This window comes from Notothenia coriiceps, unplaced genomic scaffold, assembly GCF_000735185.1.
Source record: "Notothenia coriiceps isolate Sejong01 unplaced genomic scaffold, NC01 NC01_scaffold00010806, whole genome shotgun sequence".
Classification (NCBI taxonomy): Eukaryota; Metazoa; Chordata; class Actinopteri; order Perciformes; family Nototheniidae; genus Notothenia; species Notothenia coriiceps.
The window spans coordinates 44,779-59,321 of NW_011343507.1; the positions used below are offsets into that span (position 1 = coordinate 44,779).

General features: G+C 42.7%; 1 protein-coding gene across 1 annotated transcript; it reads right to left on the reverse strand.

The window, feature by feature from the left end:
- Nucleotides 1-304: 304 nt before the first annotated feature.
- Nucleotides 305-12,657, reverse strand: LOC104946231 (protein SHQ1 homolog). The gene is made up of 3 exons (XM_010772012.1): nucleotides 12,603-12,657; nucleotides 12,178-12,298; nucleotides 305-1,672 (listed from the first exon to the last, which is right to left on the reverse strand). The coding sequence occupies exons 1-3, from the start codon at nucleotides 12,655-12,657 to the stop codon at nucleotides 1,072-1,074; spliced, it is 777 nt and encodes a 258-aa protein (XP_010770314.1). The 3' UTR covers nucleotides 305-1,071.
- Nucleotides 12,658-14,543: the final 1,886 nt, after the last annotated feature.

Below are 14,543 nucleotides of genomic sequence, written 5' to 3' on the forward strand. Positions count from 1 at the left end.
ACGGCTCCCGTGCGGCAGCCTCCGCTCGCAGCTCTCATCTATCTGCCTGACATGTGCTTCCTTGTTTGTTTTCTCTCGCCTGCTAGACACGGCTGATGATATTGAGCCGCGTTGACGGCGCTCCTCCATTCATGCCCGATGAATCAATCACCCGACAGTCTTTTCCACTTCAATAAATTCTTTAGGAAGCAGGTTAGTACTTTTCCTTCCATTCATTAACAAAAGAAAAGCCCACTTAAAGCAGCTCTGCCAGCCACTTTGGCAGGGAGATCCGCAACAATGAAGGATCGTCAGCTTCCTGGAATGATATTTGTTTGGTTTATTGGAGGCAAATATAGATAGACTGCATTTGTTGATATGAGTATGGAAATGTACATTCGTAGCAGAAGTTTTACACTTGTAGCAGAGGTCTAGTTCACAAACTCTGTTGAATTAGTTTACATAATTACATTTAGAAAAACACAGTATGCAAGACTAAATCCATTTGTACAGCATGTAGCATAGACATAGGGCAGCAGTAGCAAGAGTGTTACATAACTCAAGGCTAGGGTTGCAACTTGCTATTATAGATTTTTTGTTTGATGTGTAGAATATCAGAAAATAGTGAAAAATGTCCATTGCAAGAGGAGATCTTCAAATGTCTTGTTTTGTCAGTCCAAAACTCAAATGTATTCCCTTTATTATGATATAAAACAGAAAAGCAGGAAACCTCCATATCTAAGAGGCTGAAAACAGCTTTTACTTCCTTTTTCAATGTGATCAAATACTTGAAAGAACAATCTATTACCAAAATAAATGCCCTTTTCTTTCAATTAACTCACCGGTTGCGGATTTACATATAGCAGAAGAAAAAGAAGACTGCCTCTAATTCCTTTAATGAAATGAGACCTCAAAGCATACACTTGCTCATTAAAAAATCATTATGAAAAAAAGGATTTTAATGAGCTCATAAACTCAGAGGAAACTATTCTTTATAGATATTAAGGTCCTCTAAACGAGCTCTAAAGATCAGAAATGAAATCATTAAAAAAAACGTTTCTTACAACAAGCCATCAGTTCAAAAAGCGTCTCTCAGGTGACTCGTGCACTCAGTCCCTCAGTGAGGTCCTCCTGAGCGTGGACGATGAGCAGAGGGTTCCTGCGAGGACTCGGCTCTAACAAAATCCCGCTGCTGCTGTTCCTCGCAGATGTTGCTTCTGTTTTCGTTGCGCCGCCGTCGTTCGCCCGTGAACTCGTTCTCTCCTCCGCTGTGGAGTCCTCGGAGATGTTCAGCTCCTCTGTCACCCGTTCCCCCAGCTCCTGGATCAGCTGTCTGGATCCTTCTGAGGCGGAGGGGAGGGCGTTCACCTTGTCCTCCGCTGAGAGAAGTGTGCTCTGCTGGGGGAGGGGAGAGGCAGCTGGGGTGTGTTGGGACTGTGGAGGGTTGTCCTTAGACATCTCCCCTCCCTCTCCTTCCCCCTCAGATTCCTCGCTCTCATCCGAGGAGTCGCTGCTACTGCTGCTGCTGCTGCTGCTGCTGCTGTCACTGGACGAGCTGCTGCTGTCACTGTGGGACTCTTCCTCAGCCACCATCTTGGCCGCCTCCTCCAGCTCCTCCAGTTCCAGCTCCAAGTCTTTTTTCTGCAGGGAAGCTTTTTGCAACGTGGCGGCCAACGCTGACATCTTCTTGGACCTGTGGAGATAAAAGAGTGGGAAAGAAGGAGAAGTTAGAAAAGGGGAAAAAAAGTGACATCAAACTACGACTTCATCAGGGAGAGAGGCTGACTGATGGACTGGGCTCTGCGTATTGAAGACATAGCCACGGGATAACCATCTACAAATCTAATACCCATTAACCATATCCCATTCTCATCTGAATGCTAAGTAGAACGCGATTTGCCGAGGCGCGGGGGGCGCTCAATGAAATATGGAAATATGGATGTTTAATAATGTAGGCAGATGAGCTGCGCTGATACGCGGGGCTCTTCCCCTCCCCCACTGCTGCTCTCCCTGCGAGAGGTGATAAGAGACTGAGAGGGATTACAGAGAGAGGCAGGGCTCTCCCCCTCCCCCTCGGCCAGAACATGCAAATGTGCACACTTTCCCCTCTCGCATTATGAGAGGCTAAGCCAACAGTTTGAGGCAGCGGTAAGCAGAGGAACCTTTCACACCAGACAAGATGGGATTTTTTTTAATGATTTCACGAGCAGCCAACAATTCCTGAGGATATAATGGATGCCAGAGAGAGAAATATATTATTTTAGTGTGATTTTAAATTGGATAGTTTACTCAACCATCCGGCTGTTTTCCACTAATTATCCAAAGCGACTTAGAAACTCAATACTTTGGGCAATCCCCACAGGAGCAATTTGGGGTGAAGTGTCTCAGGGACACAACGACATGCTGACTGTAGAGGGTTTGAACCTGTGACCGTCTGATCCCCAGACCAAGGCTCTATCCACTGCGCCACACTCCCTAGTAGTTTACGAACTAAGCAACGTCAGGTAGCTGTCAGTGAATATCTGTCACTTATTCAGTCCATTTTTCCCACTTTCAAACCACCGATGGTGATTATTGGAAAAAGTCTTTTTTAGGGTTTTATTTCTACGAGCTTTCTGCTGGAGATTTGAGGAGAGTATAATAATTTTACACTTTAATACGAAATCTATACTCACTTCTCACACGTCTCCATAAAATGGGCAGAATAGTGGCGTAACCACCTTGACGTCATGTTTCTATCCCTGCTGATCAAGTAGGGTTGAAGGGTTTGTCACCTTTCACACTGAAGCCAGACATTAGTGAGGTGTTCTGTCCATTAGCAAATGTTCCCTATAGATCGAACACAAGAACATTTAGAGAATAAATCCAGTAGAATGGAAGCAGGTTCCCCCAAATGGCCCGGCAGCTCTGCAGAAAGCCGGACTGCAGAACAGTCAATAAAAGTCTGGACACAGAGTGCTCCTGAGCTGCAGCCTCACAGCTCAATGTCTCCGTCCCGTAGCCCCAGTTTTATCACCGGGGAAGACACAACACAACTCCTTGAAGAGTGAGGGCGGTGTTTTATTGCTGATGAGTGTCCTCCCACAAGGCCCCTTTTGCGTAAAGCCATCTGATTGTTCGGAGGCCCCCGCCTGCACATTATTCACACTGGGATGCCTGCCTTGCTGCCAAAAACTTAAGTGGTTGCTATTCGTCCCCCGGTGCGTTTAGGGCGTGTGTGCTTCCCCCTATTGCCATGGTGATTACAAGGTGACCTCTGCGGGTCACTGCGACTCAGACCATTCAGGGTGGGATAAAGTGTGTGTGTGTGTGTTGAGGGGCTTTTTCACACTGGGCTCCCGGTGCCCTCTCTGGCCCAATTAACCCGCTGCCGAGCTCCAGGATGGCTCCTCATTACCGTGCAGTCCTAATGAGCTCCCTATTCTGGAGAGTAAAGTGTTTATGGGAGCAGCGTGTAGGGGCTGTGTATTCATTTAAGACCTCAGGAGGGACTGTGTAAACATATCTTATAGTTCTAGCACATTCTCCTCTGTGCACACAGAAAGGAATAAGCTGGGGATGTGGGAAAGCAGGGAGATGCCCTTTCTCACATGCACCTTAATACATGAGAAATGTTTTGGCAGTTTTCTGTCACAATGTGGCAGAATTTGGAAACAGTAGCCAAAGTCGATTTTCCTGCTAAGATTCTCGGGCTGCGTGCCAAGCTCAGAGTGTAGAAACATTCCCGTGGTTTCAGTCGTGGAGCTGTGAGTTTGGCTCAAATACACATTCTCAAGCTACAAAATCTGTAAATCCTAAGAAATAAAAAACCCCCCAAGAAACTGTGAAGAATGTACTTTGTGAAGAGGAATGTGATTGTGTCGTGCATTAAAAGGGTAAATATGCTAAAAATCCATATTACCATATTTACCCTTTAATGCATTCTATTGATCCTTCAAACATGTGGTGTAGCATATTCCTCTTAGCCGTAGAGCTCTTATTAAAACACATGGATGAGTTAGGGGACATTATTTATATATTTTGACATGCTTTTTAAGATATATCTTCAGTAGGAACAAATGGGCTCGAGGCTGAGTTACACACAGCGTAGGGGGGCAATCATTGACATTAAGATAAAATAATTGCTGCCTTGATAACTTTAAGGAATTGTAAAATCCTGTCTCACAGTATAATAAATGGCTGTGCAATGATTTAGCATCTGAACAGTCTTCAGACTCTTGGCTCTAACATTGGACACTGTGGATAGTATTTCATGTTCTCTGTTACTTGAAGCTACTCTCCTCCACCAATGCAGTAACTCATTGTGTCAGCATTAAGCTGTGCTTTGGGGGTGAGCACTACAGTCAGGAAGCAGGTGTAGTTGACCATTTTCAACAACATGCATTTTTGTTAGCATTTGCTAATTAACACTAAAGACTAACTGAGGCTACTGGGAATGATATGAGTTACCTCTGCCAAGGAGAAATGTTTTTAGGCTTGTTTTCCATCTCGATTGGTGGAAGGGCGTAGCATGGGTAGTGAAATAACCCAGTACATTTTAGATATGAATTATGGGGCTAGTACTAGGGCTGCTTGATTATGGCAAAAATCATAATCTCGATTATTTGGGTCAATAATTGTAATTGCGATTATTAAATGCGATTATTCATTGACTTTGAAAACATCCATTTATTGGAGAAAAGAATGTGAACAGTATGTTTTTAGCAGTTGATTACCCTGAACTTTAAGTATAATTCAACTGAAAAAGCAAAACAAAAAGAAAATAATAAAAAAATAATAGTTTTATTTCTATTACGTTGTTTTCGTAATCGTTGCAAGCCATAATCGTAATCGCAATAAAAATAGGATTAATTGAGCAGCCCTAGCTAGTACACCATTTTATAACATAGTGAGATGAGGCCAAGGTGCACGTGTCACTCTCTGAATGCTCTTATAGTTTTCCAGGTATTTGGCTATAAACCAATTTAATGTGAAACTTTGACCTGATGACTCGGCTTGCAGTCACAAGTTATTCCCATTTATCCTGCTGGGATCATCCAATAGCTGCAAAGACATTTAGTTTAAAACCTTAAACCTGAAGTTCATGATGGGGTTAAAAGGAAAAGTCTTTGGACCAACAAAGTGGCTATGCTACATTCTCTGCGTAACGTAACGTGAATGTCTGCACCAAATGTCAAAGCAATGCATGCAATAGCTGTCGAGATGTTTCAGTCTAAACCAAAGTGGTGGACTGACTAACCAACATTGCCAGTCTTGACCATGGAAATAAGTCAACACAAGTTGTGTGAAAATGTAAACAACAGAAACCGCTGCATTCTTTGTGTAACTGAGTCCTGCGATTTTGTGGTCTCCACGTGCGAAGGCCATGCAAGATTGACACAACTAGAGCCTTGCAAAGCATTTTTCAACAATGACAAATGGCTTTTTCCGGCAGTGATTACAGGTATCCAGACATTAACCTGAACTAATGATGATGAGTGTGTGCGGGCTGCTGCATGGAGCCAGTTTAGGGCCCAGGCTCTATAAAAGCCACGTGAGCACTTCCTGTAGCGAGGCTCGAGCAGAAGAGCCCCCTGCAGCACAGCCACTTCAAAGACTGGCCTGTATTCTCTTTCCCCCGTGGGAAGTCATTATTGAGTTAGCATTGGGGAGGCGGGCTTGTTTTCTCTCCCCTCCCTCGCTCTGTGGTTGAAGAAGCTCGGCCTGCGGTTAATACAAAGGCTCTGTCCTGGAGGGGGAGGGATAAGGTTGTACACAATCCAGTCATTACTACAGCGCTGTTGTGGCTTGCCTTCATTAAAACCCAGGAGGGGTGGGTTTTTTCTCAAGGTTGGAAAAACTTCTGGCAAGACAAAGACGCCTCCATCTGCCAAAGTCTCCAGATGAGAATAGGATGTGTGTATGTGTGTGAAAGAGGCGAGCTAAATTACAATCTGACATTTCTTTCATCGGTCTCATTGAAAGAGCAAGTCTTTCAGCACGCCTGTGCTCGTGAAAACGTCTCAGATAAAGCTTGTCTTCAGATGTATAAATCTATGTAATATGAGCAGCAGATCTCCTCGCTGTAACTCACAGAATGCACCATTCACTGGCTGAGGGATAAAAGCCGACGCGGGGAGATGTGATCCGTCACTGTGACTGAACGCTGGGAGGTTCTGAGGCATTGGATGCCACTTTGATTCAAGAAATGAGAAAAACAGATGTATTTATTCAACACGCCAATGTTTGAGTTGGAGCTGCCTATGAAAGATTAGTGTACTGTACACACACTGATACACCATAAATATCTGTTGACTGTCAACTGTGACATGAAGGAGTATTTGGGATGTCTTTACAACCTGGGTCTTTTTGTTGTAGCTTTGAATGTCAGTCCTATCAGGTATGATAACCGTTAACTTACGGCAGTGGGGTTTCATGAGAGACATTAAAAGGTGTCTGTAAATGTGCATTGGAGTTTTCAGACTTTAAGTATTGCTTACTGTACTCACAGTGGGGCTGCTCAATTAATCGCGATTACGATCATGGCTTGCAACGATTACGAAAACAACGTAATCGAAATAAAACGATTTTTTTTTTTTTTATTATGACGAATTTTTTTTTTTTTGGTTTTTCAGTTGAATTATACTTAAAGTTCAGGATAATCAACTGTTAAAAACATAATGTTAAAAAAAAAAAAACTATAATAAATAGATGTTTTCAAAGTCAATGAATAATCATGTAATAATCGCAATTACAATTATTGACCCAAATAATCGAGATTATGATTTTTGCCATAATCGAGCAGCCCTAACTCACAGCAGTTGTACAGGCATACTGTTTTCTTATCAGCAGTTACCAGTTTGACTAGGCGCTATGCAATCTTCTGTAAACATCCCACTATAATTTAAAAGCTTTTGAATGGATGCCAGGAATTGTGGACAGAGATGATTGTTTCCCAGAGACAGAAAGCCCACTGACCTGGGGGATCACCAGTTTGACCTTCATGGGTTTGAGCGAAATGTCTGGACAGCTATTGGTCGGATTCCCGTGAAACTTTATACAGACATGTATGTTCTCCTTTTGATAATGACAGATAATAATCCATGTTCCTGGATGAAGTTGTTATCAACAGTATCTTCACCATGGCAGGCCTTGGTTTGGATTGCCTTATCAAAAAAAGCCCTAAAGCTTTGGGTTTACAGTGTGATTTATAACACTGCAGCCTGGCAAGCTAAAGTTTGAATTTATACCTCACCGTTGGGATTGTGGGATCTTTAGTACAAACTATGTTCAGCTCATAACTCTGATTTGATGGTCTCTCCTCAACTTTCAATTTACGTAATCCCTTAGACATTAAAGCTTTGGAATTGTTTTAATAGTTCTTAAGAGTGTCTGCATTGCATTAAACGTGTTAATACCTCTAGAACTTACAGGTATTATGCCGTATTAACTGTTTTTTAATTAGTATTTGTTTAGACAGAGGAATCGCCTTCATTATAATGTATTTGTAATAACTGGAGAAGGCACGGAGAGAGGAAATTATGCAAATACAGAGTGTGTTTAAGATGAGCCTGTGTACTCAAGACAAAGAGATGGTGTGGCCTCACGCTGGGAGGAAATCTGTACTACTTATCCCCGTTAGCCTGCAGACATTTGCATCTTTGTTCCGCCCAGCAGGGGCTCTCTGCAGTGCTGCGGCTAACTTCTGATGGAGCGCCTCCATTATCTGTTTCAAAGCCTTCAAGACGGGCGTTTGGCAAGCTGTGTGGCAGTGTCTGGTGGTTCTAAGCAAACATCTGGATGTGACATCGGCTTTATCGTTGAGGGGGGGGGGGTACATCGTGAAAGCTGCCTGGCTTGGCTATGTGACAATTCCCCATTATCTACAAAGACTAGAGAATCACACGTAGATTGCAACACCTGATTTAAATTCTGCGGGAAAGCTCGCCAATGCCAACGCAGATGTTCCTCGGATGGTCCCATTACTCAATTTTGGAAACTCTCTTCTAAATCAACCCTTTCAAGCAATTTTCTGTATATCTGTAAATGATATACTATCATATGTATATACAGCCAATATTCCTACTACTGCAGTATTTGACAATTTTAAAGAACATTTTAATTATCCAGAATTCTTTATATTGTTCATATTTGATATACTATACTATTTTTCATTTTCATTTGATTTTCAATTGTTAACTCTATTCCACTTTTAAGTATTTGTATTTTAATGTTGTATTTTAATGTTGAACACACTGGTCCTGTTACAAAATAAATTCCCAAATTGGGATTAATACAATATATATCCATCCATCCATCTATCTATCCATCTATCTATCTATCGATCTATCTATCTATCTATCTATCTATCTATCTATCTATCTATCTATCTATCTATCTATCTATCGATCCATCTATCTATCTATCCATCTATCTATCTATCTATCGATCCATCTATCTATCTATCGATCCATCTATCTATCTATCTATCCATCTATCTATCCATCCATCTATCTATCTATCTATCCATCCATCCATCCATCCATCCATCCATCCATCCATCCATCTATCCATCTATCTATCTATCTATCCATCCATCTATCGATCGATCGATCCATCCATCCATCTATCTATCTATCTATCTATCCATCTATCTATCTATCTATCCATCTATCTATCTAGCTATCGATCCATCTATCTATCTATCTATCTATCCATCTATCTATCCATCCATCTATCTATCTATCGATCCATCTATCTATCGATCCATCTATCCATCTATCTATCTATCGATCCATCTATCTATCTATCTATCTATCTAGATGTTTTGTTTTAATAAGCTTTAAATCGTAATGTTCAAACAACATGGATGCTACTTAAAGATGTGCTGTATTTTATTTTATACAACACTGATTCCTGTTTCGGAGGTCGTTCTCCGAATGTAATGGCGCGATGACATGTATCTTCCCAGTTCTTTACTCCTTTTTCAGATTATCCCAACAACACTACCTAAAAATGTGCACATCAACATATATGGGGCTCTTTCTTGGCACACGCTACCCCATTGCAACAAGTTTCACAAAAATGGTGCCAGCAGTTTTTTCTGAAAACCTGCTGACAGACGGAGAAACGGAGCCAAAAACCTAAGCTCCTGGGCAGAGGTAGGAATGAAAACACCCCTTACGCCTGGTAGCCTATGGGAAAATCTGTGTAATAAGTGCCTTGTGCTTTACAATGACACATAGGTGTACTGAAGTCAACTGACCAGTCATGCATGAAAGGGGGGGGGTGGAGGTTAACGCTGCGCCACCATGCCGAGTGTATTCTCAAGGCGTTTGACCGCAGGCCTTCCAGACATGCTGACCCACATGCTTGACCCTGTTGCCCTCAGGCGTTCACAGTTGTTTAAGCTCCAGGCGCTATTCCCTGCTGGGTGCTGCTGTCAGAGCCACCAAATCTCCCCATGGGTTGTCATGCTCACAATAATGAGAACGAATGAGCAGTGGAGTCCTGAAGGCTGCTTTATCCTCCCAGAAAACAAAAAGGAAAAATAATGTCAACAACTTCGTTTTTTGGCAGTAAGCTTTGTTGTTTTGAAGCGATGCTGCACACACATTCTTCTCTTCGTTGGACTCCATTAATCCAATGAAAACAACACCCATTGTTTTGGGGGGGATTGCTCACTTCACACCGTCCATTCACAACACTTCAAGTCTGTCCATTCAGCTGTTGTGGCGCAGGGCTCGGCTTATCCCTAATTTATTTCTTGTAAATCTTCCAGTCTTTGGAGCAATGCAGGTTTATTAAATTCCCACATCTATTAGACACAGATTCCACATGCATACAAAAAGCATGTATTTCCTTTCTAATGACTTCATATGGAAACATGAATCTCACATCACTTCCTTCCTGGAACACTACGCATGACATTTTTTTTTTTTTTTACTGCAAGAATCAAATTGACCCAATTAAAAAGGGTTGGGTGGATGGTTTCAAGTGAACCCGCTCTTAAAAAGGAGAGTTGTAGCCCTTTCGGATTTAACTGTGTTAGTGTAACACGACACCAGGCTTTAGAGTCTGTGCTGGCTGCCCTGAATCTACGTTGGCCTCTGTCCAAGCGATTTGATAAAAAGGGAAAGACGAGAAAGAGAGAGAGAAAGTGAGAAGACTTGCTTTTTCTTTGCAGCCCAGCAGCTCTGCAGGGGGCATTGGCATCTGAGGACCCCCTAAAGGAAACCCTGAAACTAATATGCTTGTAATTGCAGCGCTGTGGCATTTGGAAGAACTCCAAATATTGCATTCGGATGGGTGTGAGGGTGAACTAACAGGAAGTGTGAGCTAGATTCTGGGCCAAAAACCATGCGCGAAAACTTTGAGAGAACTGAGACAATGTGAAGAGCAATTTCCTTTTGAGGTTGCACTCTTGATTGCAATGTGCAGGACTCCGCTCTGTGTCACAGTGAAAGGGGGCCGCATGCCCTGAGGCTTAAATCACGGTGAAGCCTTTACGAGGTTGTAAATTCGAGACCGATGTCTCAGCAGGCGGAGAACTTGAGGAGTAGAAATCCACGTGGGACAGCGAGGAGATTATATAAATCAACCCCCGAGCCAACAAACATACATTAATCGTCATGTCCATCATTCGCAGCTGATCGCGAGTGAGAAGATACAGGGATTGCACCGGGGGGTATAGATTACATCTCATCTCGCCGCTCCCAGAGGGGACTCACTTAGCGGAGGGTGACAAATCCAGCGCGGAGGGAATATCTCGCACCGAAGAAAGCGATGCCTCCGCGATCCGTCATCAGACATGTCAGAAGACACAAAAGGGGGTGTCACAACAAACTACATGTGTGACGGTAGAGATTTGGTCTGCGGTAAATGCGATCGTTCCACAACCGCAGAGAGAAGGCTGTGACGCTTTGCATTTTTTTTTTTTACAAATCTTTTTATTTCATTATAGTGTAAAAGTAATCGATGCCATTTCATTTATATTGTAATATCACAGTACCACAGTACACTCACTACACTTCCCCCTCCCTCCCTCCTTCCACCCGCACATGCCCACACGGACGAAACCTAAACACATTTTTTTTTTTTAATTAATGCATTTTGACTGCAAGCTTCTTTTAAAATCTTCCTCGAACATCATTGCAGAAAACCACTAGTGAGTGTGAATACTTGCTCTTTAAAAGCAGTTCAAGATAGACGTGGCTTTACCTATCTGAACATCTTTCCCACAACACGACAGCTTACACTACTTTTATTGACCGGACAAGTACAGAAAAGGGGAAAAGAAACAATTCAATCACAGGTCGCTGGGAGAGCACGGGCTAATCCATTTAATGATGGATGCACAGGTTACTAGGAGTCAGCATGTGAGGTCAAGCTGACATTTCGTTTAGAGAGGAAGAGCGGAAAGGGGAGGCAGGGATGTCGTGACCCTCAGCTGAGAGGAGACTGATTGAGAGTTGACAGAGCTTCATACAGTGTAGTGATAGTAAGTGTGTCCTCTTGGCAAAAATACATCTTTCACACCCATTAGGGTCCGTAGCATTTTTCAGAGCAGGATTCAAGACTTCCATTGGAAAAATTTAGAAATGAGAATGTGCGGAGGAGGAGGAGGAGGAGTATCCATCTATCTATCTAGCTATAGGGTGCTAAATCCCTGCAGACCTTTTATCGTGTCTGCATCTGGGCACCGAGCCTACAACATCAGGCACACATTTTTCAACTGGGCTTTTTCCAGACGAGCGCACCACTTGGCTGAACCCCGGCCAAGAGTAAAACAGAGCTCATTACTGAGCAATGCGCTCGCAGGCTTGCATTCGAAATGTTTAAGTAGATGTAAAATATGAACTCTGAGGAGGAGAGAGCGTTCCAACTGTATATCACTTGGAAGAAAAGTGCAGATTTTTGGCTTGAGAATGCTAGTGGAAGGTCACACCCACGGAAGATATGGGCATGTCACCAACTTTCATATCAAGTGATGGTACGTTTGACACATGATAATGGAGACGAGGGGAGATGGCTCATTAATCAATAATTTACCTTAACGTTTTCAATTAATACTAATAAAGCTATTTGAATTGAAGATGGAGATTGCATATCTAGGTAGTCGGACATTGTATTGACTCACCCATCATTGGGGCTGAGTGGCGCTTCCCTCCTTTGCTCTAATGGTAATTATGTGAACATAAAGGTATCCGGTGGACTTACTTGACCCTCTGGATCCAGGTGCAGTAGTCTGTGATGTACAGGTCGTTCAGGATGTAGGCCGGGTCGTTCTCTCTGAACACTTTGTGAATATCCAGCAGGCATTTGAGGACACCGGTTTTCCCTGGGCGAAGGAAAATGGAAAAACAGTGTTATTCTCGCTCAGTGTTAAGGATGACAATGCACTCCAGCTGCTGGCAGGCGCAGCATGCATCTAAAGGCTGGCAGTCATTGTTCCATACATAAAAGCCGAGGTAAGGGATCAGAGGAAAATCCCAGCGAGCTGCGGAGTAATTTGATCTATACGGTTTAAGAAGTTCGTTTGAGACAAACTCTATTTTTGGTTCAATTTTTCTGTTTAATGGGAGCTCTGCTTAGACTTTCTGTCAAAAACGTGTTTGCCTTGATCTGTCAAAAATAGCACTGACTGTTTTTGATGATTCCTGACTTGACAGCCATTGAAGTCTGCCCATCCAACACCATTATAGTCAACATCTGAATCCATTTTGCCTGTGATCTCACATCTGATCTGATCTGAAGACCTGATTTATATATGTTTTGAAGAAAGACATTTTGCCTTTTGTTTTTTACTTTAGGGCTAGGAACATTTGTTTCTGAAAATCCTGTCTGATCTTTTTTTACAGTAATATCTTGCCAAGGCTTGTAGCCCAGACTCAACTTATAAACACAGTTACAATCTTATCATGAAGATTGTGTATTATTGATTTGCCAGCCACTCCGACTCACAGCTTAAGTGTTTGAACTGTATTTATTTTTGCCACTCAACACCTCCTATGAATGGGTATTAGTAGGAGATATGGAAACAGCTGCTGTGTTGACTGAGCCTACTTATGCTCAATCACAACACTTTCAGGGATGACTCTTCTCCCGCCCTGAATGCAAATGGCTCCTGCTAGAGAAGATATATTTATGCAGAAATCATACAAAAGATCTCAGCACACATAACTGAAACTTTCTGGACACTTAGATACCAAATAAATAGCCAGTTGAATATTTTGAGCTTTTGGATATTGTTGAAGTGATGCTTCATAAGGAATGCTTTTCAGTTAATCACCAGACTTTGGTTTTCATGCAGAAAAATGTGCCTTAGTTCGGCTGTGAACCATTTACTTCAAATCATCAAGACTTTTCTTTTTTCGGATCCTTGTTACCTTGTAATTATCGAAGCAGGCAAGTTCTCTTAATAAATTCAAGGTAACAAAGGTAAATAATTGATTTTAGAAAATGGTAATTTTGAAGATGTATTCATTAAACAACCTAGAAACAGCAGTAAAGACACAATTTTACATACGCAACACTACTTTGTATGTTAAAGGTCCCATGTCATGCTTTTCTGGTTATTACCCGTCCCCTTGTGTGTTATGAAGGTTTTTATGCATGTAAACGGTCTGCAGAGTCAAAACCCTCAAAGTACACCCTGTAGCGAGTAAAACTCTAACACAGAAAATACCTCCCCAAAACGCCTCGTTGGAGATACGTCACTGTCCATTGATTTTTCCGGGTACCGCATGATGTCATGGGTTACCCGGAACCAAATGGACCAACCGTGGAGCCGTTACGTCCGCGGAGCCGTTACGTTAAGCCCCCGCTGATTGGCCCAAATTGACCAATCCACGCACTTCCTCACACACACACTCAGTGCAGGCAGCTCTGCTGATCTCTCCTCCCTGGCTGCAGGCTGATAACAGACAGTTGGGATCGCGGCGAAATTCTCTCTGCAGACCCATTCTCACAGCGTTTATCAACCTTTTTCTTACTCAATATCAAGCCACACTTATTGTTTTTACTTCGGCTGTGACTTTGTGTGTGCTCAGGGTGAGTTTGGCTGTGTTTCGCTGTGTATCGCTAAACAAGGAAACAACACCTCCACGGAGCTCAGCGCGATTCACAACGTCCTGACCAATCAGAGCACACTGTGCTCACAGGGAGGGTGGGGGCTGGAGCTATTGGAGCTACAACGAGCCGTTAAAGGCAGAGAGTGAAATTCAGTGAATACACGTAGTTTACAGAGATGCTGTATGAGAAACCAATGTGAGTTTGGAAAATTGCACAATATAAATCTATTCTAGTAGACCTCAACAATGGAATTATGATCAGTGGAAATGGCCATGACATGGGACCTTTAATGGAAAGACACGCATTCTCTCAGGTATTTCTCCCACAACAATATGCATAAATAAATGGCATATCTTGGACATAGTTTGATTTGACATCAATGTGTTAAGCACCACTGTAGAATAATAGACTGGCCACAATGCTTCGTCAAATACACACACGGCGTGTCCATGTCCGCACTGCAGATAACGCCACTCGACTCACCACCAATGGAAAGCAGCAGCAGCTGAGGC

Excerpts from the sequence above, each read along its gene's own strand:
- LOC104946231 (XM_010772012.1), bottom strand. The coding sequence starts at position 12,657 with ATGGTGTTGGATGGGCAGACTTCAATGGCTGTCAAGTCAGGAATCATC. Across the intron at positions 12,299-12,602 it reads GTCAGGAATCATCAAAAACA|GGAAAACCGGTGTCCTCAAA; the intron begins GTCAGTGCTATT and ends TCCTTCGCCCAG. Across the intron at positions 1,673-12,177 it reads ACCTGGATCCAGAGGGTCAA|GTCCAAGAAGATGTCAGCGT; the intron begins GTAAGTCCACCG and ends TTATCTCCACAG.